The 24,863-nt window shown below is 44.1% G+C and overlaps 1 protein-coding gene across 4 annotated transcripts in view; it reads right to left on the reverse strand.

Moving 5' to 3' along the window:
• Positions 1-24,863, reverse strand: part of LZIC (leucine zipper and CTNNBIP1 domain containing) — a 288,552-nt gene that overhangs the window by 72,139 nt on the left and 191,550 nt on the right. For all 4 annotated transcript variants that reach the window (XM_044063141.1, XM_044063143.1, XM_044063142.1 and 1 more), the window contains exons 4-5: positions 24,634-24,732; positions 24,461-24,556 (exon numbers count right to left, since the gene is read on the reverse strand). In XM_044063141.1, coding sequence (XP_043919076.1) covers positions 24,461-24,556; positions 24,634-24,732 — 195 coding nt within the window. The remainder of the gene's footprint in view (positions 1-24,460; positions 24,557-24,633; positions 24,733-24,863) is intronic.

The raw sequence follows: 24,863 nt of genomic DNA on the forward strand, positions 1-24,863 counted from the left end.
TGTCAGCATGGAATATAAAATAAGGAGGCTTGATGGATAAAGCCTGAAGCTCTGACACTCTGTGGGCAGAAGTAATAGCTACTAGAAAGATGGAAGTGCATAGAAGAGACCCGGAGGTCAATCGTGTATGAGTCCCATGGGGCTTCTCCTGGAGTAGGAATCAGGACAAAGTAGCTTCTGCATTTCGTGCTCATGTGACTGGCAAAAAGGTTGCAGCAAGGCTGGCCCCAACTGCAGAACATCCTGTCCGCTATTTCTTTGAGGGACCACTCGTGGGGCAACAAGATTACCCTGCTCAGCTTGTCTGCTATTTGGATTTCCTTGGGATGTGCAAAACAGCAATACTCGGACAGCCTCGCGACAAAGGGGTTAAGACCTGGTTCCTGGTTTGTTCAAATACCAGACCACCGACATGTCTGTCTGAATCGCAATCGTACCCAGAGGAAGAGAGTCCTGAAAGTACTGCAATGCCAAAAGTACTGTTCTCATCACCATGACTATTGATATGCAGATGTGTCCCTTGATCGGTCCATGTGCCTTGCACTGTCTTTCCCTGAAAATGGCCCCCCCCCCATCCTATCAGGGAAGCGTCTGTGGTCACTGTGGCCGCTGGCGAGGGTAGCACAAATGGATGTCCTATCATGACATGAAGTGAGGTCAACCACCACCAAACATTCTTTTTGCAGGAATTTGTGATTATTATGCTGGGAGACATGGGAAGCTTCTGGTAAGACTATTGAGTGAACAATAGCCATTCTAGTATCCGCATGTGCATACAAACTAGTGGTATGGCTAGAATTGCTGCTGCCATCATGCCTAACAATTTCAGAACTTCTGATGCTGGTGCTCTGTCTTTGGATATCAGAACACTGACATGCTGACGAAGAAGAAAGACTCTTTCCATTGGAATCCTTAGTGTGGTGGTGATGGTGTCCAGTTATGCTGCGATGGAGAGAAGGCAGATTTATCAGAGTTGATTGTAATGCCCAGTTGATTGCAGAGTGACAGAGTGGACTTCCTGGCCTGAATGAGTTGATGCCTGGTTTTGGCGGTAAAGAGCCATTCGCCTAGGTACGGAAACACCTGGAATCCTAGACGCCTCAGGTGAGCCATGACCACTGCCATGCATTTGGTGAACACTCTGGGGGCTGTAGTGAGACCCAAGGTCAGGGCTCGAAACTGGTAATGATAGTCTCCCAGCCGGAAGCGCAGATGATCCCTGGATGGCCTGGCATTTTTATGTGGTAGTACACATCCTTGAGATCTATCAAGCACATACAATTGTCTTTCCCTAAAAAGGGAAGTATAGACTGAAGCATGACCATCTGGAACTTCTCTTTCTTTACATAGTTGTTCAGTCTGCTGAGGTCCAATATGGGTCTCCAGTCCGTCTTTTTTGGAACTAAAAAGAATCTAGAGTAAGTTCCAGATCCTGTCTGGTCTGCTGGGACTGGTTGGATGACTCTTTCTTAGCAATGTTTGGACCTCTATTGTTGCTTTTTCCCTGTAACTGGGTGGAACATCTGGGATTTTTCTTATGGGTGGAGGGGATGTGACGAATGGGATGAAGTATCCTCTGGAAATGATACTTTGTACCCAGCTCTCTTTTGTTATTTTGAGCCAGGTGTTTCTTTTGTTATTTTGAGCCAGGTGTTTGGGTACAAAGATAAGCGACCCCTGACTGCCTCCTGAGCAGGACAGCTGGGCCTCCTTTCAGGAGTGCTGGTAGGGCTTCCCAGAGAAGTGATCTGTCGCCCCGTGTTGCGGAACCCCTCTGCTGTGAGGGCGGTGTCTTCTATTATTGCCCCCTCCTTTGCCTCTGAAGGGGGGTTCACTATGTGTGTCCTGAAAGGCTCCTTGGGCTTTTCGGAACCACATTTTTCCTCCCCTTTGACCCTTGGGGTAGGGTCTGGTAGGGGTAGAAAAACAGACCCCAACAGCAGACACAGTCTTTCCATCCTGCTCACACCTGGTTAAGGTTTCCTTCACTTTAGGCCCGAAAAGGACAAGCAATCAAAGGGAGTATTCACGAAGGATGACGAAGGGCTCCGCGAAGAAAAACAAGCGCATCCAGGAGTGTCTCCTAACAGCAACTCCTGTACCCGCTGCCCTACTCGTTCCATCAGCTGCGTATGAGATGAGGCGCATGGATGAGTTCACTACAGAACTGAGGGTAGCAAGCTGGGTGGCAACTTCGTCAGTAGCTCCTGCAGCCACTGTACCCTGAAGAGCATCTCCTAACTCTTTAAGGAGATCTCTTTGTAACCTGGTAAAATCGGTTAAATAGTTGAGCGAACTAACAGCTGCCGCCACCACCATGGCATCAACTGGAACACCTTTTATTAGAAAGATTTGTCAAGGGGGGGCAGAAATGAATGTATTAGGCCTCCTAGGGACAGGCTCCATAGTATCTGGAGACTGTCACGCCCTTCGTAAGACCAGCTTCATCAGCTCATCGAAGGGCAGAAACACCCCAAGAGGTGGAGGGCTGTGACCCGAAAGCCTTCAAGAGAACTGACATCCTCAGTAGGGCTTTTGGACTGCCAGTCACTCCTCTGCCTAAGGATTTCAAGTATCGCAGCAAATTAGATTTCTTCAGAGGGGGACTGTGGGGACACTTCTGACTCATCTAAGTCAGTATCTGATGTTAGAGACTCCTTGGGGGAGTCTAGAGGTTTCCCTCTTACACAATCTCTTCCTGGGAACCTCATCAGTGGGAGCTTCTGGTGAGGCCTCGGAAGAGCAAGGGCCACTCAATGGGGCTTACTGAGGCTCTGGGCCTCTACGCTTGGTCAGGATGCATGAGGCAGAAGCAGACAGGTGCTTTAGGGGAGGAGGAAGCCAGACCTGAGGTCGAGGATGTCCTAGGAGACATAACTCTCCTCATGGCACTGAAAGCACCCCTGCTCCAATGCGAGAGAACCGATGGATACAAGGAAACAGTCAATACCCCCAGCACGGGACAGTGGGCTCCAAACCAGAGGTAACAGCCGAGCTCATCCGAGCCAAAGCCCCGAGAGGCAGTCTCAGAACCGACAAGTCGGTCCGACTATCCTCCCCATACCCGACCAGAGTGTATCGGCTCCTAGAGTCCTCGTCTGGCACTGAGGATGTCAGAGTGCATGGGGCCGAAGATACTGGAGCAGGAGTCTGCTCAGAGGGTTCCACGATCAACAGGTCAGACTCCCCCAGCTCCGAAGGACCAGCATGGCTAGGAGGAGGAATGGTTTGAGCTGGTGCAAGGGTCTTCGGCTCCGAAGCCATTTGGGTCTAAGCCGATAAAATGTTTGCCAAGGCCGGTGCCGATAACAGCTTCTGCCCCACATGATCCACATCCCGATCAGAAAGGCTGATAGAGGACCGAGATGAGCGCATCGAAGGTGGTACCGACTGTAGTAACAGACTCTTAGGAGCTTCGGATACCGGTTCCAAGAATGGGGACAGGCTCCGAAAAGAAAAGACTGTCGGTTCCGATGGCAGTGGAGCCAAAGTCGAAGCTTTTTTGGATTTCTTAGAGTCTGAAGTCTTAGAAGACTTTGAGGACTTGCTGGAACCATCTTGGTCGCTCAAAGCTTCTTGAAACGACGGTTTCAACAACCCTCTGTCAATCAGTTTTCTTTTCCTTTGCTGTAGGACCCTGGAGGAGAAGGAATGGGATACAGAACAGCTATCTTGTAAATGCAGGGCTCCTAAACAGTACACACAATTTCCATGGCTGTCTGCTACAGACATCTTTTGGCCACACTTTGGGCACTTTTTGAAGCCAAACGTGGGGGGCTTGGGGGGGGGGGTGCTCTTGGTCAGTCATTGAACAGAGAAAAATTGCTGTCACCACACCAAAAAAAAAAAAAAAAAAAAAATCTAATGCTAATTATCGGGTCTACTTCACGTTATCGAATTTTGAAAATGTCAAATGGCAATAATATCGTAAATGCCATACATTGAGAGTGTTGTGGGATCGTGGTATAGTGAGGATCAGGAAATTTTCCCTTTCCTCACTGTAGTGAGACCTCTGAGTTCGTATATATAATTAGGGGGGGGGGCGTGGGGGGTGCAGCCCCCCACAAGAACAGTTTAGGTGTATGGCATTTACGATCATATTGCCGTTCGACATTTTAGTCTTTCGACAACATGATATAGACGCTAATTATCCACAAAAAGCCTTAATAAAATCAGGCTAAGTCTCACACACACACACACACACACACACACACACACACACACACACACACACACACACACACACACACACACACAAATGTAAACATTAAAGTGATAGGAAAAAGGTAAATTACTGTCACCACAAACTGTGTAACACACACAATATGAGCAGACTATGCAAGGAAAAAAGACAGAATATTTAGACAGTGTGTTGTACCTAGCAGCTAATGAATATCAATGCCAAACCAAATTACTGTTAACTACAAAAACTAACAGTAATTAATAAATTCAAGCCTTTCTAAAAAAAAATTAAAGCTAAACACACCACACAGCCAATAACTATATACTATCTAAATATTTAGCAAAGAATGTGACAAAGGTCACTGACTAAACACACTCTTATTAATTAGAAAAGTTTTTAAACTAGGCCTAAAACAAAAGGCCAACTACAACGGAAGGGACTAAAATATAACAACACACACCAAAAAGCTGTAAGAGCTTTATAAACTATTTAAACTATCTATCTAAATATAAGTAAATAAAAAAGTAGAAAAAAACAGTTTTAGTGGCCTGAGCCAATAGCAGAACCTCCGATCTATTGCAGTGGCAAACTAGATCTGAAGTAACTCTAGGTGCATCATGGGATAGGGACTTGGCCTCGACCTATTTGAAGACCTTGAGCTTTGCAATTGGCCGACTCAGAGCCAAGGGATCAGCTTCGAACCCATCAGTAAAGAATTAACGGCGAGATGGGACAACTTCACATTGAAGAAATTCTCCCACCAGGATATAATAGCCTAAGACTGGATAAAGTGGGCATAAAAGGAGGTGGAGTTGCTATCCTCCACAAAAATTTAATCAACATCAAACCTCTACAAACCCATATACCTAAATTTCAAAATGCCGAAACCTTAGGTTCAAACCTAAGCATAAATGAGACAAAAACGATCATTCTCTGCTGTTATATTCCCCCTGTTAATAACTCTCCCATCACTGAAGAAATGTTACAATGGGCCACAGATCATCTCCCCCAAGAAACCATCTTACGCGGTGACTTGAACCTGACTGGTCAGCCTGTACCTCTAACAACCCCACTAACCATATTAATCTTTACAGTTTTACCCAACCTATCCAGGAACCCATTTGAATCGATAAAAGCCCCCACAAACCATCTATTCTAGATTGGACACTAGTTAACTGCCCCAAACAAAACTATCAAACAGGATGCCTTCCTGGTGGTCTTAGTGACCATCTCCCCACCTTCCTCCTGCGGAAATGTACCAACACAGCCAAACCCATTGTTTTTAGACAAGTCAGAGATGATCATAAACTAGACAAGAACTAAACAGTATTCTAAAACATAGTTACTGGAAACCACTACAAACCCTAAATCTAGACCAAGCCTTTGACTACTTCAACAATATTCTCATCAATATCCTTGACAGACTCACACCAATTAGGAAAATATGAGCCAAGTCAAACTATGCACCATGGCTAACTAGGGAAACTAGAGCCCTTCTAAAGTCAAGGGATATGGCTTGGAGAATTTGGAAGAAATACAATACTAGCCTAGCCAAACAAAGTTACCTACAACTTAGACATCAGGCCAAGACACAAACTAAACTCGATAGACAAAATCACTTCCTCAAGATCCAAAACAAACATTCAAAAGATCCCCAAAAGTTTTGGCATGCCATTAACTCTCTCCTAAAACCAGGCAAAACTGCCACTCCCACTCCTAACTCCACGAATGACAAGGACACTGCCTCCCAATTCAATCACCACTTCACAGAATCCATCTCAACACTATCCTCCCAACTATCCAGAAACAGCCCTACATATAACCCAACCAAATGCCCTGACAACATCCCATTCTTTACACTCTCACCTGTTCCCACCTAAACAATTAAAAAACGCCTCCTAAAACTGAAACCTACCACCCATGCCGCTGACAATCTACCAGCCAACTTCCTAAAAACAGCTGCTGAATCCTTATACTACCCTATTTCTATTCTTATCAATCGCTCCATACAAGTATATGTCCCATAGCTATGGAAGGTATCATACATTATTCCACTACATAAAGGTGGAAACCCTTACGAATACTCAAATTATAGCCCCATTGCCATTCTAGCCCCCTTATCTAAAATACTACAGAAATGTATACACTCTGAGGTAACACAATATCCTAAACTCACACCATCTCCTCTCCCCCACACAGCATAGCTTCTGACAACACCATAGCACAACCACCGCTCTGCTCTCTCTCACCAATCTGATCAACCAACACAGAAATAATAACTTTGTTATCTGCAATATTTCTAGACCGCTCCAAAGCATTTGACATGGTTTCACATTCCTTACTAGACACCCTGACATCCCTATCATTTGCCCCTTCCACCATAGCCTGGTTTAAAAGCTATCTGTCAAATAGGCAACAATCTGTTCAATGGCAAAGTGTACTATTCCCCCTTACTCCCAACTACCATAGGTGTACCACAAGGCTCCATATTAGGCCCACTTCTTTTCTCCATATTTACCAATAATCTCCATACCACCACACAGCATGCTTCTCTTATACAATACGCTGACGATTCATCTGTTCAGCTCCATCACTTCCCACTCTACAACAACTCACCAGGAATAATTTAGCTCTGTGGAAAGTTGGCTCATTCAGATACAACTTATCCTAAACCCTAATAAAACCAAATTATTACTTTCCACCCCCAACAAAACCATTTCCACCCCTCTCCTTCACTATTTCCTCCAGAAATGGCACCATTATCTCTCCCTCTGACCATACCAAACTCCTAGGCGTTTAAATTTATAAAAATCTACACTTCGACATCCACATTTTACAAACTATCAAAAAAGTCCATAAAATATTGAGAACACTATATAGGCACAGGAAATCCCTCTCAAAACAAGCATGGATTACCCTAGCCCAAACTCACCTCTTGTCTACCCTAATATATACTGCTCCAATTCTTACCCAGCTTAGAAAACTTGACCTTGCCAGACTCAAATCATGTTATAATAAAATTGCCAAGTTTGCAAACAACTCCACCTTTAGAACCCACCATTGGCAGGCTCTAAAGGAACTGCAATGGCTGGAACTTCCCCAGCTACTAAACTATCGCCAATTAATTAGTGGCAAGACATCCAGAAAAAGACCCTGCACTAGAACAACTTCTCACCCACTATAATACAAACCATCCTATCTTCCGACAAACTGCTCCTCTGTATCTCTACAGCTAACAATACCGCAGGAAAAGCACTGTTCTCCCACTCCATAGCTAGAACCTGGAATAATCTCCCTCCTGCTCCGATTTCTGCTCCCTACCTCTTCTCACATTAAAAACTTACTTAGAACACACGAAGAATAAGTGGCTATGCCCATGTATTATACAAATCCTCAAATTATTCCACTTATATATCTCACTTCCTAATATACCTACTGTAATATATATTACAGTCTAGGTCTTCTCCTAATGCTGACTGAATTTGTATACTTATTCTTTTATTAACCGTGTGTATCTATTTTTTCCTGGAGATATAGATATAGATATAGATATCTTAGGTGTTCTGTTGTATACTGTATTTTAACATATTGTTTGAAAATTCTCTGTATACTGTATTTTAACATAGTGTAAAATTTTACTTACTGTGGAGTTTTTCTCCCCGGGCCTCTGCTGAAAATGGACCTGTGTCCAGTCGGACCATCCTGGTTAACAAATGTAAAATGAAATAAATATCTCCTACAGCACAGCTATTTGCACTCCACATTTTTATTATAGCTCACTGCTTGTTCTTTTTTGCATTTGTTTGTGAAACCACTGACAGTTGGGTAGTGGAAATTATTCAATGGCTATTAGAGAACATAGAAATTTCACCTGAAAATATAACTAGGAGTGGGATAAAATTAAAGCGGAGTTCACAGAGTGGCAATAAAAGAAAGGGAGATATGGTTAAGAAGTAACAAGAATTATTTAGAGGGACTGACAAATGTTAAAGTACTGCAAAATAGGGGGAAATCCCACAGAACAAGGGGAGCAAGTGCAGAATGCTAAACACAAGATAACGGATTACCTCAAGAATATGCATGAGCTCAGAAAGACTGCTGTTAAACAACTGTTTTTTGATAATACCTGTAGAGCACAAAAACTTTTAGCACACTGACTCAGGCAACAGAAAGTAGAAAGGGCTGTCGCCAAGCTTAGGGAGTCTATAACAAGGAAGATAACAAGAGATCCTGTATAATTATGATAAATATTTCGGAAATTCTAAGAAAGTCTGTATAAAGCAATGAAATATGGAAATCAAGAAAAGGTACAAATGGAAATGTTTATGGAAGAATTAAATATGCCAAGGTTAGAGGCAGATGAGGCTCAATTACTAACAGTTACTATAGGATGAGATGAGATAAAATTGGTGATGTATAATTATCTCATCTATAGGAAAGCCCCCAGGAACAAATGGTATTCCTGTGGACGTTTGGAAGCTAGGAGGGAAAAAAAAACTGATACAAGATCTAGAAGGCTTTGTTTAATAGTATTTTAAAAGTAGGAGAAGTACCAACATCCTGGAAGAAAACTGTGGTAGCTGTAATACCTAAGGAGGGTAAAGACCCATCGGATCCAGCTTCATACAGGCCCATTTCCATACTGAAACATGATTATAAAGTGTTCAAGTCTATAATGGCTAAAAGAATGTCAAAAGTAATACCAGAATTGATCAACATGGATCAGTGTGGTTTTGTGGAGGGAGGCAAACATTTGACAACATTAAAAGAGCATTAATGACCTAGAGGGAAGCAGAATGTAAGAAAACACCACTATTGTTGATGGGTCTTGATGCACTGGAAAACATTTGACAAAGTAAACTGGGAGTTTATTAGCAGGGCAATGGAAGTATTTGCATTCCCTGATAAAATTATAATGCTGACAATGATAAAAACGCAGAAGAACTCGGGTACAACCAAGGTTTCCAGTTTCAGCTTAAGTTTTAATGTTAATAAACATAAGTACTTTCGCAGGAAGACCTGCTTCATCAGATGCTAATAAATACAACTAAACTGTGCTTCTATTTATGCAATCTCTAACAAATACAAGTAGTCACATGATACAAATTAAGTGGTATACATTTTTCATAAGTGCTTTTTACAAACAGCAGTGTATGTTTGTGTGCATTTACTTTACTCAGTAGGTTGCGGTGGTGGCAGCAGTGTATGTTTGTGTGCATTTACTTCACTCAGTAGGTTGCGGTGGTGGTGCTGCAGTAGCATTGTTGCCTCACAGCAAGACGTTGTCCCGTTCGATTCTCAGCTAGAGTATCTTCTGTGTGGAGGCATGCGTGAATGAGCGTACCTTCGTTGAAGGATGTGCGTCGGGGCTGGTAACTCGGCACGTAAAAATCCACTACCAAACATTTGTGGACCGGAGTTCCGCTGTGGCGACCCCTAACTGGGATAAGCCGAAAGACACAACAACAACTTCACTCAGTAGGTTAGTGAGTTCAAGTTACACCCTTTGATGTTAACTGTTACCACTTCATTTGTATCATGTGACTACTTGTACTTGTTAGAGAGGTTGTATAAACAGAAGTACATTTTAGTTGTATTTATTAGCATCTGATGAAGCAGGTCTTCCTGCGAAAGCACTTATGTTTTAACATTAAAACTTCAACTGAAACTGGAAACTTTGGTCATACCAGAGTTCTTCTGTGTTTTTATCATTCTTTTTTGGACTTATTTAGAACTCAGGAACCTGTTTGGGCTGGTGACTGTTTTGTGGCAAAATTATAATGTTGATTAGGAGGCTATATGAGAGGGGTGGAGGCAAAAATTAAGTGGGTGGGGTCCTCTCTGATAATTTCTGCTTGAGCAGAGCAACCCCGTAGGGGTGTTCTCTCACTCCCCTTTGTTACTTGCATTACATTTAGAATGACTGGCAAAGAAAATAAGAGACTCAAAACCAGCTTTTCTTGACTACCATACCAGTTATATCCGTGAATTTCTATTTGCAGATGATATTTTATACCGGACGAAACCAGAAAGGGACATTACAGTGTTGTGGAACATTTTGAGACGCTTTCAAATCTTTTGGGGATACAAAATTAATGAAGCTAAAATAAAGTCAGTAGTGGTAAATTATGTAGCCACACATGAATTGGTTCAGCAATATCCATATTTATGGGGACATGATATAATGAAGTAATAGTATGGATTAAAAATTATTCCGGTGTGGCAGCTAAAAGAATGTGGGAAGACACTAAACAAAAGTTTGTACAAAAACTAAGAAAATGGAAGCTCTGTTATATAGCTATCGATAGCAAGACAGAAGCAGTTAAATGTTTTTAGTTCCTTTAGTCTTATACTCGGGTCAGGCATAATTTTATCAAAGGAAAGTTGTGGATAGCAGTTAATGAAGAGCTGAAGGATTTTAGCTGAGATTACCAAATATGAAGGGGTATTTCCGAGCAACACAATTTCCTATAAATTAGCACAAGTAAAAACCTAGAATTCCAAGTGATAAGGGATGATGACGAAACAGGGGGAAGCTCAAGAAACAAGAAGAGACTGGGATTTTGGATGCAAACTTTTAAGGAAAAAAATAATAATCATACAGAATGTTACACTCAAAGCAGCAGAAAGTACACTATGAAATAAGCTAACATGGGAATGGAGAAGGGAGAGTCTGCTGATAGGGATGACTGCAATTAGGGATACAGACAATAGGCAAGAGCGGGTTGGAATTTATTGGAGAAAACTGCAAAGGAACCAAGGTACTGGGAGCAAATAACTAGAGAGGCAAAGGTAACAGAATGGGAAGACGCCAAGAATTTTTTTGGTCTTCCCTATCAAGGATTGTTATAAGCAAAGAGAAAGAAATAGGGGGGTCCTAAACAAAAGACAACACTGGTAGATTTTTTAGTAGAATGTAGAACAAAAGCTGCCATTAAAAAAGGAATACTTAGTACAGCTTAAAAATATTGCATGATAACTACAAGAATCATCGGTGGAGGTTAGAAAGGATTGGGAAGAGAGTGGATAAGTAAATCACAAAGAAACAATGGGGGATATATGTAGGTCCCCCAAATATGCAACAAAGTCTAAAAGATTTAGGATATAGCAAATGTTCTAGGTGTGATGGGTAAGAAAAGAGGCAACCGGGCACATATTTTCTGGAAGTGTAATGAGTTGGCAGACTTTAAAGATTCCCTGCAAACTGCTTTGTCAGAGATACTGGGTGAGCAAACTGACGTAGCTAAGGAAATTATTTTTTTGAGCTAAGATACAGATTCGGAATTGCCCACACATAGTAAGGCCTTGCTGAGCCTAATTAAGGTGGCTGCCAAAAAACAATTAGAAAATAGAAATCAGTATCTAAACCAATTTTACTAAAAGTAGCGAATACAGTAACAGAAATAAAACAACTCGAATTCGGATCTTTAGAAAACGGTAGAAGCAAATTATATATGAGAAAATGAGAATTGTGGGAAAGTACAGTTGTGTACACTTACCATAAATGTAGATGTTAGAGTGTATTCACTGTTACAGTCATCACATTTGGGTTATCCCTGCCAGGGTAGCCCTCGGCTAGCCCGAATACCAGAGGCTTAGTATTTCTGTGTCGGTTGCTGTCGCTTCAGGACTGACGTCAGGTCATCAGTATAAAGTAGGGCAGCCGACACCATTACATCAGTTCTTTTTGCCCTAACCTGTCAGGAGCCCCCAAGTGGGAGCCAGGTTCTGGTGGAAGAACCTCACCAGTAGAAAGTAAATACCAATATGTCCCTTGTAAGGGAAGAGAAGAAAGAAGAGGGGGATGGTGGGAGGGAAACCAGGACTGCAACAGTGAATACACTAACATCTACATTTATGGTAAGTGTACGCAACTGTACTATGTTCTTCGTGTTTCACTGTTGCAGTCAACACATTTGGGTTGATTCCCAAAGCTGAGGAAAAGGGTGGAGGCAGTCAAGGAAACTAGGGGCTGGCTAGGATGCCCTGCAAGACTGCAGAGGCAAACTTTGCTCTGGATTTGGAAAAGATAGGCGGGTGGTAATGTTTGGTGAAGCTGTGAACAGATGTCCAGGTGGCAGCCTCCAGGATGTCCCTGGTGGGGACTCCTCTGAGGAAAGCCGCAGAGGTGGAGGCTGCTCTGGTGGAGTGAGTCCTGACCCCCTGGGGGGGGGGGGGTCCGTGTTGTTTGTAGTAGAAATGGATGCAGTGTGCTATCCATTTGGAGATGGTTTGTTTGGAGATGGCTTTGCCCTCTGCCCCTGCAGCAAAGCTAACCAGCAATTGGTCAGACTTTCTGAAGAATTTAGACCTGTCTAGATAGAATCTGAGCTGTCTGTGCACATCTAGAGAGAGTGCAGGATCCTTTCCCCCTTGTTCTGTGGGTTATGGAAAAAGGTGGGCAAATGAATGGATTGGTTGACAGCCACACTGGACACCACTTTGGGCATGAAGGATAGGTTAGTCCTGAGAGATACCCTGTCAGCATGGATGATGAAGGGTTCCACAGCCATGAGTGCTTGCAGCTCGGAGACCCTTCTGGCTGAAGTGATGGCCAGAAAGAAAGCTGTCTTCCAGAATTTTAGCTCTGCTGAAGATACTGGTTCAAAGGGGGGGGGGTGAGCTTTTCCGACACAAAGTTGGGGCTGATGCTCTTCTGAGTGGCCCCAAGTTGCTAGCCCCTCTTAGGAACTGTTTGATCAGAGGGTGTGAGAAAAGGGGCTGCTCAGTGGGAAAATGAGCAGAGATAGCAGAGGCATGAATTTTAATAGAGGAAAAGGAGAGTCTACTGTGTGGTAGGTCAGCTAAGTAATCCAGGATGAGAGGGAGAGAGGGCTGTGCCGTATTGGCTCCCTTAGCCTGAATCCAGGTGCAGAACCTTTTCCATTTGTCAGCATAAGACTTCCTAGTGCTAGAACGCCTGGCCTCACGTATAACATCTAGAAGCTGTTTGCTGAGGTTGGCAGATTGATTGGGGGTTAGGGAATAAGCCAAGCTGCCAAACTGAGTGTGTGGAATTGGGGATGCATGAATTCCCCTTCCCTCTGGGTCAGGAAGTTTGGAATCTGAGGGAAATGCCAAGGTGGCAGAGGGGACAGGCTGTGCAGCAAGGGGTACCAGTTCTGGCGAGGCCAGTCCGGAGCTATAACAATTGTCCTTTGTTTTTCCTCCTTTATTTTGAGCAGTACCCTCGGGATGAGAGGTATTGGAGAAAAGGCATAGACCGATAGACTGACTCGGGAAGGACAGGGCATCTACTTTCCAAGCCCTGCAGTGATGCTTCCTGGTGCAAAACTTTGAGCTGATGGTTGGTGTGGAAGGCAAAGAGGAGGTCGACCCTCGGGGTGCCCCACTTCTGAGTTATTAGGGCAAAGTTTCTTCTGTTGAGCTACCACTCGTGTGGGTCCAGAAGTGGTCTGCCAGAGAGTTGAGAGAACCCAGAATGACTTGTGCTAACAGGTGGAGTTGCATGGCAGAGGCTGTGTGCTAAAGGGTTATGGCCAGCCTGCACAGAGGGTAGGACTGAGCCCCTCCCTGCTTGCTGATATACCACATCACAGTTGCGTTGTCGGTTTTGATAAGGGGAGCCCCTGGGGAGAGAAGGGGCTAGAAAGCTATCAAGGTGTGCTGGACAGCTATCATCTCTTTTTGGTTGATGTGCAGATGGATTTGCTGTGGGCCCCATTGGCCCTGAATGCACCTGCCGTTCAGGTGTGCACCCCAGGCATAATCTGATGCGTCTGTTGTGAGAGTCTGGGCACAGTGGGGTGGTGAGAAAGTTAGTCCTTTGATGAGGAAAGTACAGTTTTGTACCTACCATAAATGTAGATGTTCGAGTGCTAATACAGCTGCAGTCATAACAGATGGGTTCTCCTGCCGTCAAGCGGGTCCTCGGTCGGCCGAATTCCAAAGTCTAGGTCGGCCGGTTGTCGTCACTTCTTCCCTGACGTCAGTGCGACAGGGGTATAAAAGAACCAGCCGACGCCATTTTCTTCAGTTTTTCTTGCCCCAGATGTCAGGTGCCCCCAGAACAAAGGCAATACATAAATTTGTGTAATAAAGCAATGCCATATAATCAAAATACAGTAGTGCAAGCAAATACATCAGGAATGAATACCCCAATCAGGTTGCATGAGGAGGTGTTAGCCAATAGGCCTGTCCCAAGAGGGGAAGGAGGGAGGGAAACCTGGACTGCAGCTGTATTAGCACTCGAACATCTACATTTATGGTAGGTACAAAACTGTACTATGTTCATCGTGCATACAGCTGCAGTCATAACAGATGGGTAGAATCCCAAAGCTAAGAAAGGGGTGGTAGGCACTAGGTGGAACTAGGAGGAGCCAGAATGCCCTGCAAGACTGCAGTGGCAAAGCCCGCTCTAGATTTGGAGTATAATGAAAGGTGGTAGTGCTTGGAGAAGGTATGCACAGAACTCCAAGTGGCTGCTTCCAAAATATCTTTGGTAGGAACTCCTCAGAGAAAAGCTGCAGAGGTAGCCGTGGCCCTTGTGGAGTGAGATCTGATGCCTGTAGGTACAGTTTTGCCATGAAAAGAATAGCAAAAACGTATGCAGTGGGCTATCCACTTTGAGATTGTTTGTTTGGAAATTGGCTTTCCTTGAGCTCCTATAGCATAGGACACAAAGAGCTGTTCTGATTTTCTGAAAGGCTTTGTTCTGTCCAAATAATAACGCAGTTGTCTGTGAATGTCCAAGGAATGTAGTAATCTCTCCCCTTTGTTTTGAGGATTAGGATAAAAGGTAGGTAAGTGTATAGCCTGATTCAAAGCTACCCTGGATACCACTTTTGGCATAAAGGACGGGTTGGTTCGTAAGGAAACTCTGTCCTGATGGAAGATGATAAAAGGCTGCACAGCCATGAGAGCTTGTAGTTCCGATACCCTATGAGCTGAGGTAATAGCCAGAAGGAAAGCTGTTTTCCAGGACAAATATTGCAAATCTGATGAGGCAGCTGGCTCAAAAGGAGGCAAGGTCAGCTTTTCTAGAATGAAATTGAGATCCCAAGCAGGTATTGGTTGTTACCTTGGGGGTTTTAGATTCTTAGCCCCTCTGAGGAACTGTCTTAAGAGGGGATGAGAGAATAAGGGTGGATCAGTGTTGTATTCTGCAGAGATGGCTGAGGCATGGATTTTGATGGAGGAGATTGAAAGTTCACTGCTTAGTAGCTCAGCTAGATACTGTAATATTTGAGGTAAATTCAGTTTTCCAGGATCCTGGCCCTTTTTCTCATTCCAGACACAAAACCGTTTCCATTTTGCGGAGTAAGCTTTTCTAGTAGATGGCCTTCTGGCCTCCAAAATGACATCCTGCACCTCCTTGGAGAGTAGGGTCTGTTGTGATGCTAAGGAATCTTCCATGCGGCTAGATTGAGTGTTTTTAGCTGACTGTGAAGAGTTTTGAAGCTGTGCTGAGTCAGAAGAAGAGGCATTAGAGGCAGGGTCCATGGTGGTGAATGCGTCAGGCTCCTCAGGAGTGGGTACCAGTGTTGTCTTGGCCAGTCTGGAGCAATGAGAATCATCTTTGGTCTGTCTGCTGTGGTTTTTAATAGAACTTTGGGCAGCAGAGGAAGAGGTGGGAAGGCATAAACTGTCATTGATGTCCAACTGAAAGAGAGAGCGTCCACTCTCCAGGCCTTTGGATGAAAAATCCTTGAGCAGAATTTTGTCAATTGGTGATTTTTGTGAGAGGCAAAGAGATCTATGTCTGGCCTTCCCCATGCTTGAATTATCTCTGTAAAAACTTGAGGATGCAACTTCCATTCGTGTGGATCTGTCATATTTCTGCTTAGGTTGTCTGCCAGCGTGTTTTCCTTGCCTGGCAAGTACTGTGCTTGTAGTTCGATTTGTAAGTCCAGGGCCATGTTCCAAAGTGACATGGCCAGTCTGCATAGGGGCTACGAATGTGTTCCTCCCTGTTTATGTAACACATTACTGTGGTGTTGTCCATCCTTATCAATAGTTGACCTGGTTGCAGAAGGTCTTTGAAAGCTATAATAGCATTTATTACTGCTAGCATTTCCTTTTGATTGATGTGAAGGTGCTTTTCTTTTTGGGACCATTTGCCCTGAATGCACCGATCTCTCATGTGCGCCCCCCAGGCGTAGTCCGAGGCGTCTGTTGTGATGACTTGATTTGCTTGAGGCTTGCTGAATGGGAGACCTGTGTTTGTTTGGCATGCTTGAGCCCACCACAGAAATTCCTTTTGAAGACATGGAATTAGTGGTATTATTGTTTCCAAACTGTGGCTGTGTTGAGACCATAGGTTTTTCAGGTACCATTGAAGTTTCCTCATATGCAGCTTTGCACATGGGATTAGTAAGATGCAAGATGCCATGTATCCCAGAGCCTGCAGGATTTTCCTTGCAGTCAGCCTGGTGCAATTTGCTAGTGTTCTGAAGTATTGAGTTAGTTGCCCCTGCTTCTCTGGCGTGAGGTAGGCCATCTGGGTGTTTGTGTCCAAGTTGGCACCCAGGAAAATTATTTTCCGAGAGGGTATTAGCCTTGACTTCTTTTTGTTGACTGTGTATCCCAGAGAATTCAACAACATTATTACATAAGCCAGATGTTTCAGAAGAATGTGCTTGCTGTCCGCTTGGATCAGGCAGTCATCCAAATAGGGGTATATATTTGTATCCCTTGAAGTCTGCAGTAGGCAATTACTGATACCAGGCATTTCGTGAATACTCTGGGTGCAGTAGATAAGCCAAAGGGCAATGCAGAGAATTGATAATGGGTTGAACCTGCAAGAAATCTGAGGTATCTTCTGCAATTTTGTCTGATTGGGACATGCAGGTATGCCTCCTTGAGGTCCAATGTTACCAGCCAAGACTCCTTGCCCAGCATGGGAAGAAGCTGCTGTAGAGTGAGCATCTTGAATTTTGGTACGAGTAGAAATGTGTTTAGGATGGATACGTCCAAAATAGGTCTCCAATCTTTTCCCTTCCTTGGTACCAGGAATAGTCTGGAATAAAAACTATGACCTTGCTCGTGCGTAGGTACCTCTTGAATAGCTTTCATGTCTATGAGATCTGAAATTTGTCTTTGTGCCTCTGCCCTTTGATTGTGTGGCAGGTTTGGCATGCCTCTCATTTTTGGAAGGGTGTGAAAATGGAATCTGTAGCCTCTGTTTATAATGTCCAGGATCCATTTGTCTTTTGTGACAATATACCAATTTTTGAAAATAATGCCAGTTTTCCGCCTAAGGGTGCTGCCATTTGAGTCTTGCTTGGCATGCAAAGGGGAAAGTCATTGGGCTTGCTTTCTGAATGGTTGCGAGTTATCCTCACCACCTCTGTGTAGGAGCTTGCCATTGTCTACCTCTAAACGATCCTTGGGATTGCCCTCTGCCCCTCGGGCGCCTGTATCTACCTCTTTGGGGTCTGTCCATGGCTGGAAAGGACCAATTTTTGGAAGGCCAATTTCTACTGAAACGTGGGGGTTGTACCTGTAGAAAATCTTTCACTGTTTGCATTGATTTAGCCTTTTCCTCCATTTTCCTTAATACCTCCTCAGCATTAGCACCAAATAATACATCCTTTTGTAGAGGAGCATCTAGTAATTTAGCTTTGACATGATCTGGTAAGGTTTGTTCATTGAGCCAGGAATGTCTACGTATGACTGATCCTGTAACAGCAGCTCTACATGAGGCCTCTAGAGCATCAAAACCACATTGTAAGGCATGTTTACCCACTTGTTCTGCACTATGCAGCAAATCCTGCAACTCCTTCATGTCTGGTTGTTCAGGTTGTGACATTTTACTTCTCAGCTGTGATAACAAAAACTGTTGGTACTTTAGCATGTGGAACTGACAGTTTAATGCCCTCATGGTTAAGGTGGCCGAGGTATATACCTTTTTCCCCCACCTTTCTAAGGATCTGGAATCTCTCTCGGAAGGTAATGGATTTTTAGCAGTGGAGGCCTTAATTCCCTTGGGGCCCTGTGAGATAGTTTCTGGGTCGGCAGCATGGCTTTTGTATAGAAATTGGTGTGAGTCAGGAATCCTGTAGTACCCGTCAGGCTTGACTGGGGCTGGAGGTAGAGAATCCGGGTTAAGGGAGGCCTCCGAGTACACATCATCTAGTATGTCCAAGACAGGAGGTATAGCCAGAGGCCTGTGCTGAGGTAGCAAGAGAAATTCCCTAAGCCTTTTCTTGGAATCTGAATAATCTTGGCCTTCCCAGTGGAAGTGTTCCCTTAAGGTATGCAAAGTTTCCCCAAATGAGTAATCCTCTGGGGGGGATACAGAGGGAATGGACTCCTCTGCATCAGAGTCTTCAAAAGGGGAGTAAGAATGTTCCTGTTCATCAGAGTGCTCTGATATAATGGAGCCCTGATCAGAGGAGGGGGATTCTTCCTCCACTCTGGGCCTGTTGTGCGGGGGCGTTGAGAACCCCTGATAAGAGTAATTAAATCCTCAGCCATTTTTAGCATCTGTTTTTTAGGCATGGGGCCTGGAGATGGGCCCTGTGTAGCTTGTCTCTTAGAATGCATGGCTGCTTTAGACTTAGTGAAAGCCTTGATGGAAAAAGAAGAGGAAGGTCTGAAGACACCTTGAGAGGAGGTAGACCTGTCCACATTTTGAGATTCACCGCCAAGAGTGGCTTTGTTATCTGTAGTTGGGGTGTGGGCCGAGGAGCCTGCGACCTCGGGAACAGGAGACACCGCCAAGGAAGTGTCGTCGGCAGTCAGGGGCTGCGTAGGCGCCTCGCTGAGAACCGGACCACGTGTAGTCGGCTTTGGCGTGGTGTCGGTAGAGGCCGTGGACCTCGTGTGTTGGTCCTTATCTTTGCGCTTTTTAGACAAAACTGGAGTCGGAGTATCCGACGACATAATATAGTTAAATTTTTTGCCAAAATAATGCTGGGCGAACTCCGCCCGACGCTTAATGGTGCGTTTGTTGAATGTAGCACAAAAGCGACAGACCGAGACGTCGTGGTCTGGGCCTAAACAAGGAATACAGAGGGAATGGAAATCCTTATGCGGTATTTGCTTCCCACATGAAATACAATTATTAACTTTGTCTGACATCGGTCTGAGGCAAAAAGTTTCTAACGGGGTACTTAGCTTTCAAGAAGACTTCGGTTGCAAAAATTTTCGTAATTTCAGGAGCTGGCCGACCGGCACTTGCGAACTGCTTCTGCTTCGGGCAACGCGCGGCAAGAAAGACTGAAGAAAATGGCGTCGGCTGGTTCTTTTATACCCCTGTCGCACTGACGTCAGGGAAGAAGCGACGACAACCGACGCCGGACCTAGACTTTGGAATTCGGCCGACAGAGGACCCGCCTGACGGCAGGAGAACCCATCTGTTATGACTGCAGCTGTATGCACGATGAACATCATGCTGTTGCCCACCAAAGAAAATCTTTTCTAAGGCAAGGTATTATAGGTATAAGAGTTTCCAGGTCTTGACAGCATTGACACCAAAGGCTTTTTAGGTACCATTGAAGTTTCCTCATATGCAGTATGGCATATGGAAGGAGTAGAATGCAAGATGCCATGAACCCTAGAGCTTGCAGGATTTTCCTTGCAGAAAGTTGGGGTCTGGTGGCTAGCTGAGAGAAGTAGGGTGTCAGGAAGGTTTGCTTTCCTGGTGTAAGGAATGCCATCTGGGATGCTGTGTCCGGGCTTGCTCCCAGGAATATAATCCTTTGGGTGGGTACCCGTTTGGATTTCTTTTCGTTGACTGTGTACCCTAGGGAGGCTAGTAGGGACTTTACAAAAGCCAGGTGCTTGAACAGCTTTTCCTGGCTGTCTGCCTGAATTAGGCAGTCGTCTAAGTATGGGTAAATCTGGATATTCCTTTGTCTGCAAAAGGTAATGGCCGGAGCCAGACATTTTATGAAAACTCTGGGAGCAGTAGATAAGCCAAAGGAAAGCGCAGAGAACTTAAAGTGCTGAGATTCTGCTCTGAAACGGAGATATTTCCTGCAGGACTCCCTGATATGAATGTGGAGGTAGGCCACCTTTAGGTCTAGGGTGGCTAGCCAAGCATCCTTGGAGAGCATGGGTAGCAGCTGCTGTAGGGTGAGCATTTTGAATTTTTGGATCACCAGGAAGGTGTTTAGGATGGATAGATCGAGGATGGGGCACCAGATGCCCTCTTTCCTGGGTACCAGAAAAAGTCTGGAGTAGAAACTTGGCTTTTCTGTTCTGCAGGAACGTGCTCAATTGCCCTCATGGAGAGCAGGGAAAGGACTTACTTTTGTGTCTCTGTCCACTGGTTTTGAGGTAGATCTGGGAACCTTTTTGGAGTTGGAAGGGTGTGGAAAGAAAATCTGTATACCTGAGACACTATGTTGAGAACCCAACGGTCATTGGTAATGGTGGCCCAGGTGTTTGCATGAAAGGAAAGTTTTCCTCCTAGGGGTAAGTGGAGGTGGGCAGAGGGAGGGGTTGGGGGAGAGTCAGTGCGAGTTCTTACCATGAGGGGGTGGCTTAGAACTCCAAGTAGTCCACTGCTTAGATCTCTGCATTCCCTGTGGCTGCCATCTGTGGGGTCTGGTTCCCCAGGGTCTGGGCTGAACTGACCTGTTGGGAGCAGGAAAGGACCAGTGCTTGGAGGGACAATGCCTGCTGAACCGGGGTGGCTGATGCTGTAAGAAATCCTTAACTGTCTGCATAGATTTTGCTTTTTCTTCCATCTTTTTTAAGACCTCTTTTGCCTTAGTGCCAAATAAGTTGTCTTTGTGCAAGGGGGCATCCAACAATTAAGATTTAACATGGTCTGGCAAGGGGTGTTCCTTAAGCCATGCATGCCTTCCAAGGACAGAACCAGTGACTGCTGCCCTGCAAGAAGCTTCTAGGGCATCAAAACCACAGTGCAAGGTGTTTAGCTACTTGACTTGCAGAATGCATTAACTCTTGTAACTCCTTAGATCCTGCACAAGCAGGAAAGGAAGACATTTTTTTGTTTGAGAAGTTCCAGGGTATGTTGCTGACATTTTAGCATATGAAACTTACAATTTAGTCCTCCGATAGCAAGAGTAGCTGAGGTGTATACTTTACCCAATCTGTCTAGTGCTCGGAAATCCCTATCTGAGGGGGTGGGATTCTTGGCAGAGGTTGCTTTAATTCCTTTAGGCCCTTGAGAAATTACCTCAGGGTCAGCAGTAGGATTTTTAAAAAGAAATTTGTGAGAGTCAGGGACTGTGTAATACCTGTACGGTTTTCTGGGTGCAGGCGGGAGGGTGTCAGGCGTCAAGCTGGATTCCAGAAAAAACATCCTCCACAACATCCAGGACTGGAGGGATGGCCAGGGGTCCGTGCTGTGGAAGATCTAAGAATTCCCTGAGTGTCTTTTTAGACTGAGGGTAGTCCTGACTTTCCCCACTGGAAATGTTCCCTAAAGGTGTGAAGGGAGAGGCTGAAGGAATGGAATCCTCTGCATCAGAATCCTCATAAACAGAGATAAGCATGTCTTCATACTCAGATGCATCAGACTCATTGGACTCCTGCTCAGACAAAACTGCAGGGGACAGATCTCCTTCTTTTGGAAGGGGTAGCTTGGATTCCCCTGATCAGCATGATAAGGTCTTCCGCCATTTTAAGCATTTGAGACAGAGGCAAGGAAGCAGGTGCCCGAGATTGGGTTGTCGGTTTCTTGGGTGTGGTTCGTAACCTCGGCTTAAGAAACTCGGTAGTTTGCGAAAGAAGTCGTCGGTTTGTGTCGAGAATTGGTAGTGTGAAGGACTTCCTCGGAAGCTGGTGCCTACTCAGCAGCTCCAGAACCATCCAAGGTAGAGACGACTGCAGGATCCTTAGTCGAAGAACAGTTCTGCGCCATACCGGACACCGAAAGGGTCTCAGTTGCGGCCTGCGAATCCACAGAAGCAGGCATTAGGGTCTGCGAAAGTGCCTCACTGAGAACCGGAGAACTGACAACTAGCTTAACAGGACCATCGTCGGTAGGTTTGGACCCGTGTGGTCTGTCTCTCTTTATCTTTACGTTTTTTCGGAAGATCTGCTGTCGCATGGCTTGCCGAAGCCATACTGGAATTCGAGGACTGCAAGAGAAAATATCTAGCTACAATAAGGGCCTGATGACGTATAGCTCTGGCGTTGAACAAAGCACAGAAGCGACAGTGGGGACGTCGTGGTCTAGGCCTAAGCAAGTGACGCAGTAAGAATGAAAGTCTCGGTGTGATATTTGCTTTCCACAGATGAGACAATTGTTAACTTTTTCTGACATCAGTTAGTGCAAGAAAAAAGGATCCCCAATGGGGTACTTAGCTTCAGAAGAAGCTTTAGAAGACTTCATCTTCAATTCAGAAGACAAAACTCAGGTAGCGTCCAACCGACACTCGTGCAAACTGCTTCTGCTTCAGGCTCCACCGCAAGAGACTGATGTAACGGCAGCTGCCTAACTTTATACTACTGACGACCTGATGTCAGTCCTGAAGCAACAGCAACTGACGCAGAAATACTAAGCCTCTGGTATTCAGGCCAGCCGAGGGCTACCCTGGCAGGGATAACCTAAATGTGATGACTGCAACAGTGAAACACGAAGAACATCAATAGATACAGATGACGAACTAGGTTTAAAAGACGTCAGGATTCGCATGAGCTATGTAATGTTTGACTGACAACGACTGAATAGATAAGTGATGTATTATAATGTTTGCATCTACCGTTGTGTCAATGTGAATTGTAATGTACAATATTTGCAACTAGAACTGTCAGGATGGTTTGTTTTCATTAATATAATGTAAGATTGCCTATGTCATATGTGAATTTAATAAAGATGTTTCTTGTTTAAAAAACATCAAGTCACACACTAGGCCAATCATCCCTGGACTACAGGATGCAGCTCGTTAATAGTTCACGGCCTTACTCTTCCGTACTAACTGGCATCTCTTAGATGCATTCTGTGCCTTGTGGGAGGAGTCACAGAAGTGTACAGAGAAGGAAAATGGAGGCCCTTGGCCTGCAGAACCTTTTTTTTGTAAAGAAAATATTCTTCACAGCCACCTTCTTCTGATACTGAGTTGTGTTGTGCAACCTAACACAGTTCATGCACATCAGATTACCATGCTGAGGTTCTAGGCACTTAATGGGGCTGCTGGCAGGCAGAACATGTTTACTGCAGGGCACTTGAAACACGAAGTGGATATCATTAAGAGGAAAAAATGGATAGCTTTGGCTCAGTATTCAAAAGAAAGAACTTCAATTTTTGAAAAACAGGAAAGAGCATAAACGAAATAGGGTACTTAAACTCAGAATGCAACATACTGGTAACAACAAACTCAGCCATAGTCCATTTACTAGAAAACCAAAAGCTGCTTCTGCTGACTGGTTCCAACACCTGCAGCATAAGTCCTGCAGGTTGCTGAAGAAAGACCTCTAATTTTAAATCATCAGGTAAATAAGATGAAATACAAAGAATACAAAGATTTGGCAACACTGAAGGAATGAGTTACTGTACCATAATCTACATTTTATTACTAAATGCAATATAATGCATCTTGGAGAGAGAGAAAAACTACAGGAAGTCTATATATTATGGGTTAAGCACTCGCAAAAAGAGGAAAGTGATCCTGGCTATTTATTTCAGATGAAATACATGCTGAAAATCATTGAAAGACTGCAGTAAGTAAAGCTCTTGGGATTCCAGAATGAATAATGTATCACAAGCAAAAAAAATGTGAATATGACTCCGAGCACAGTGACTCAGAGTCTGTGATTAAGTCCTAACCACCCACTACAAACTATGTGAAGAATGCATATTTTCTCAGTGCATGTCTGTGAGTTGTCTCTGGGTGTTCAGTTTCCTTGCATTTCAAAAAAAAAAAAAAAAAAAAAAACATGCTGCTTGGGTGGCTACACTAAAACTGATCATAACTGTTGCTTTTGGCCTTGTGGTCTGGGTCATGGGCGAAGTGTTGCAAATGCTGGTTCCCCTACTTGGTTAACAAATTAAGGTTACTTATAGAGAAGTCATTAAAAATGGTAGAAATGAAAAGAGAATGAGGAATTAATGATATAAAAAAAATGAAAATGGCATGTACTTCGCCCAAAAAGGGGGGTGAATCAACCTCACTGAAGAAATTGAAAAAAGAATACATCATTCAGAAGAGAAGTATTTTTTAGAAAAGGCCTGTGCACTAGGTATGCTGAAGTGTGCGTAAACAGAACAGTACTGTGATTCAACACTGAATGAATTAGTGTTTCCACAAATAGGTAGTTTTTAGGTACAAGTTAAGGGGTTTGAATGCTATGCTTCAGTTAATATAAATATAAATGTACAACTCAAAATTTGGTTACCTTCTCTCCTAGCTTCCTTAAAGCAGTGAGGATTTCAACTTTTTGTTGAGTGTAAACATCCTTTGGTAATTTTCCCACCATCACATCTCTGTCCATCTGTAAAAAAAAAAACTTCTATAAAAAAATGAAAACATTTTTTTTAAAGGAAGGAAATATAACTATGATGTTCTCACCTCTTGTAGTCTGGTTCTTAACTGTCCAGGCTGTTTCTTTGCAAACAAACGGATCACTTCAGGGGTTTTAAATGCCTGGCTAATCGCTGCTTGGATTGCCTGAAGAAACAAACAAAAAGATCTAACAAACACTGAATGTTTTATGAAAAATGCAATATTGAAGACTGCAAACAGACATCTGAAATTTGTGTTTTAATCTGAGGCGCACTCCCATACTCACCCCTCAACTT

This window comes from Protopterus annectens, chromosome 2.part1 (genome assembly GCF_019279795.1).
Source record: "Protopterus annectens isolate FY-2018-M chromosome 2.part1, PAN1.0, whole genome shotgun sequence".
NCBI classification, from domain to species: domain Eukaryota; kingdom Metazoa; phylum Chordata; order Ceratodontiformes; family Protopteridae; genus Protopterus; species Protopterus annectens.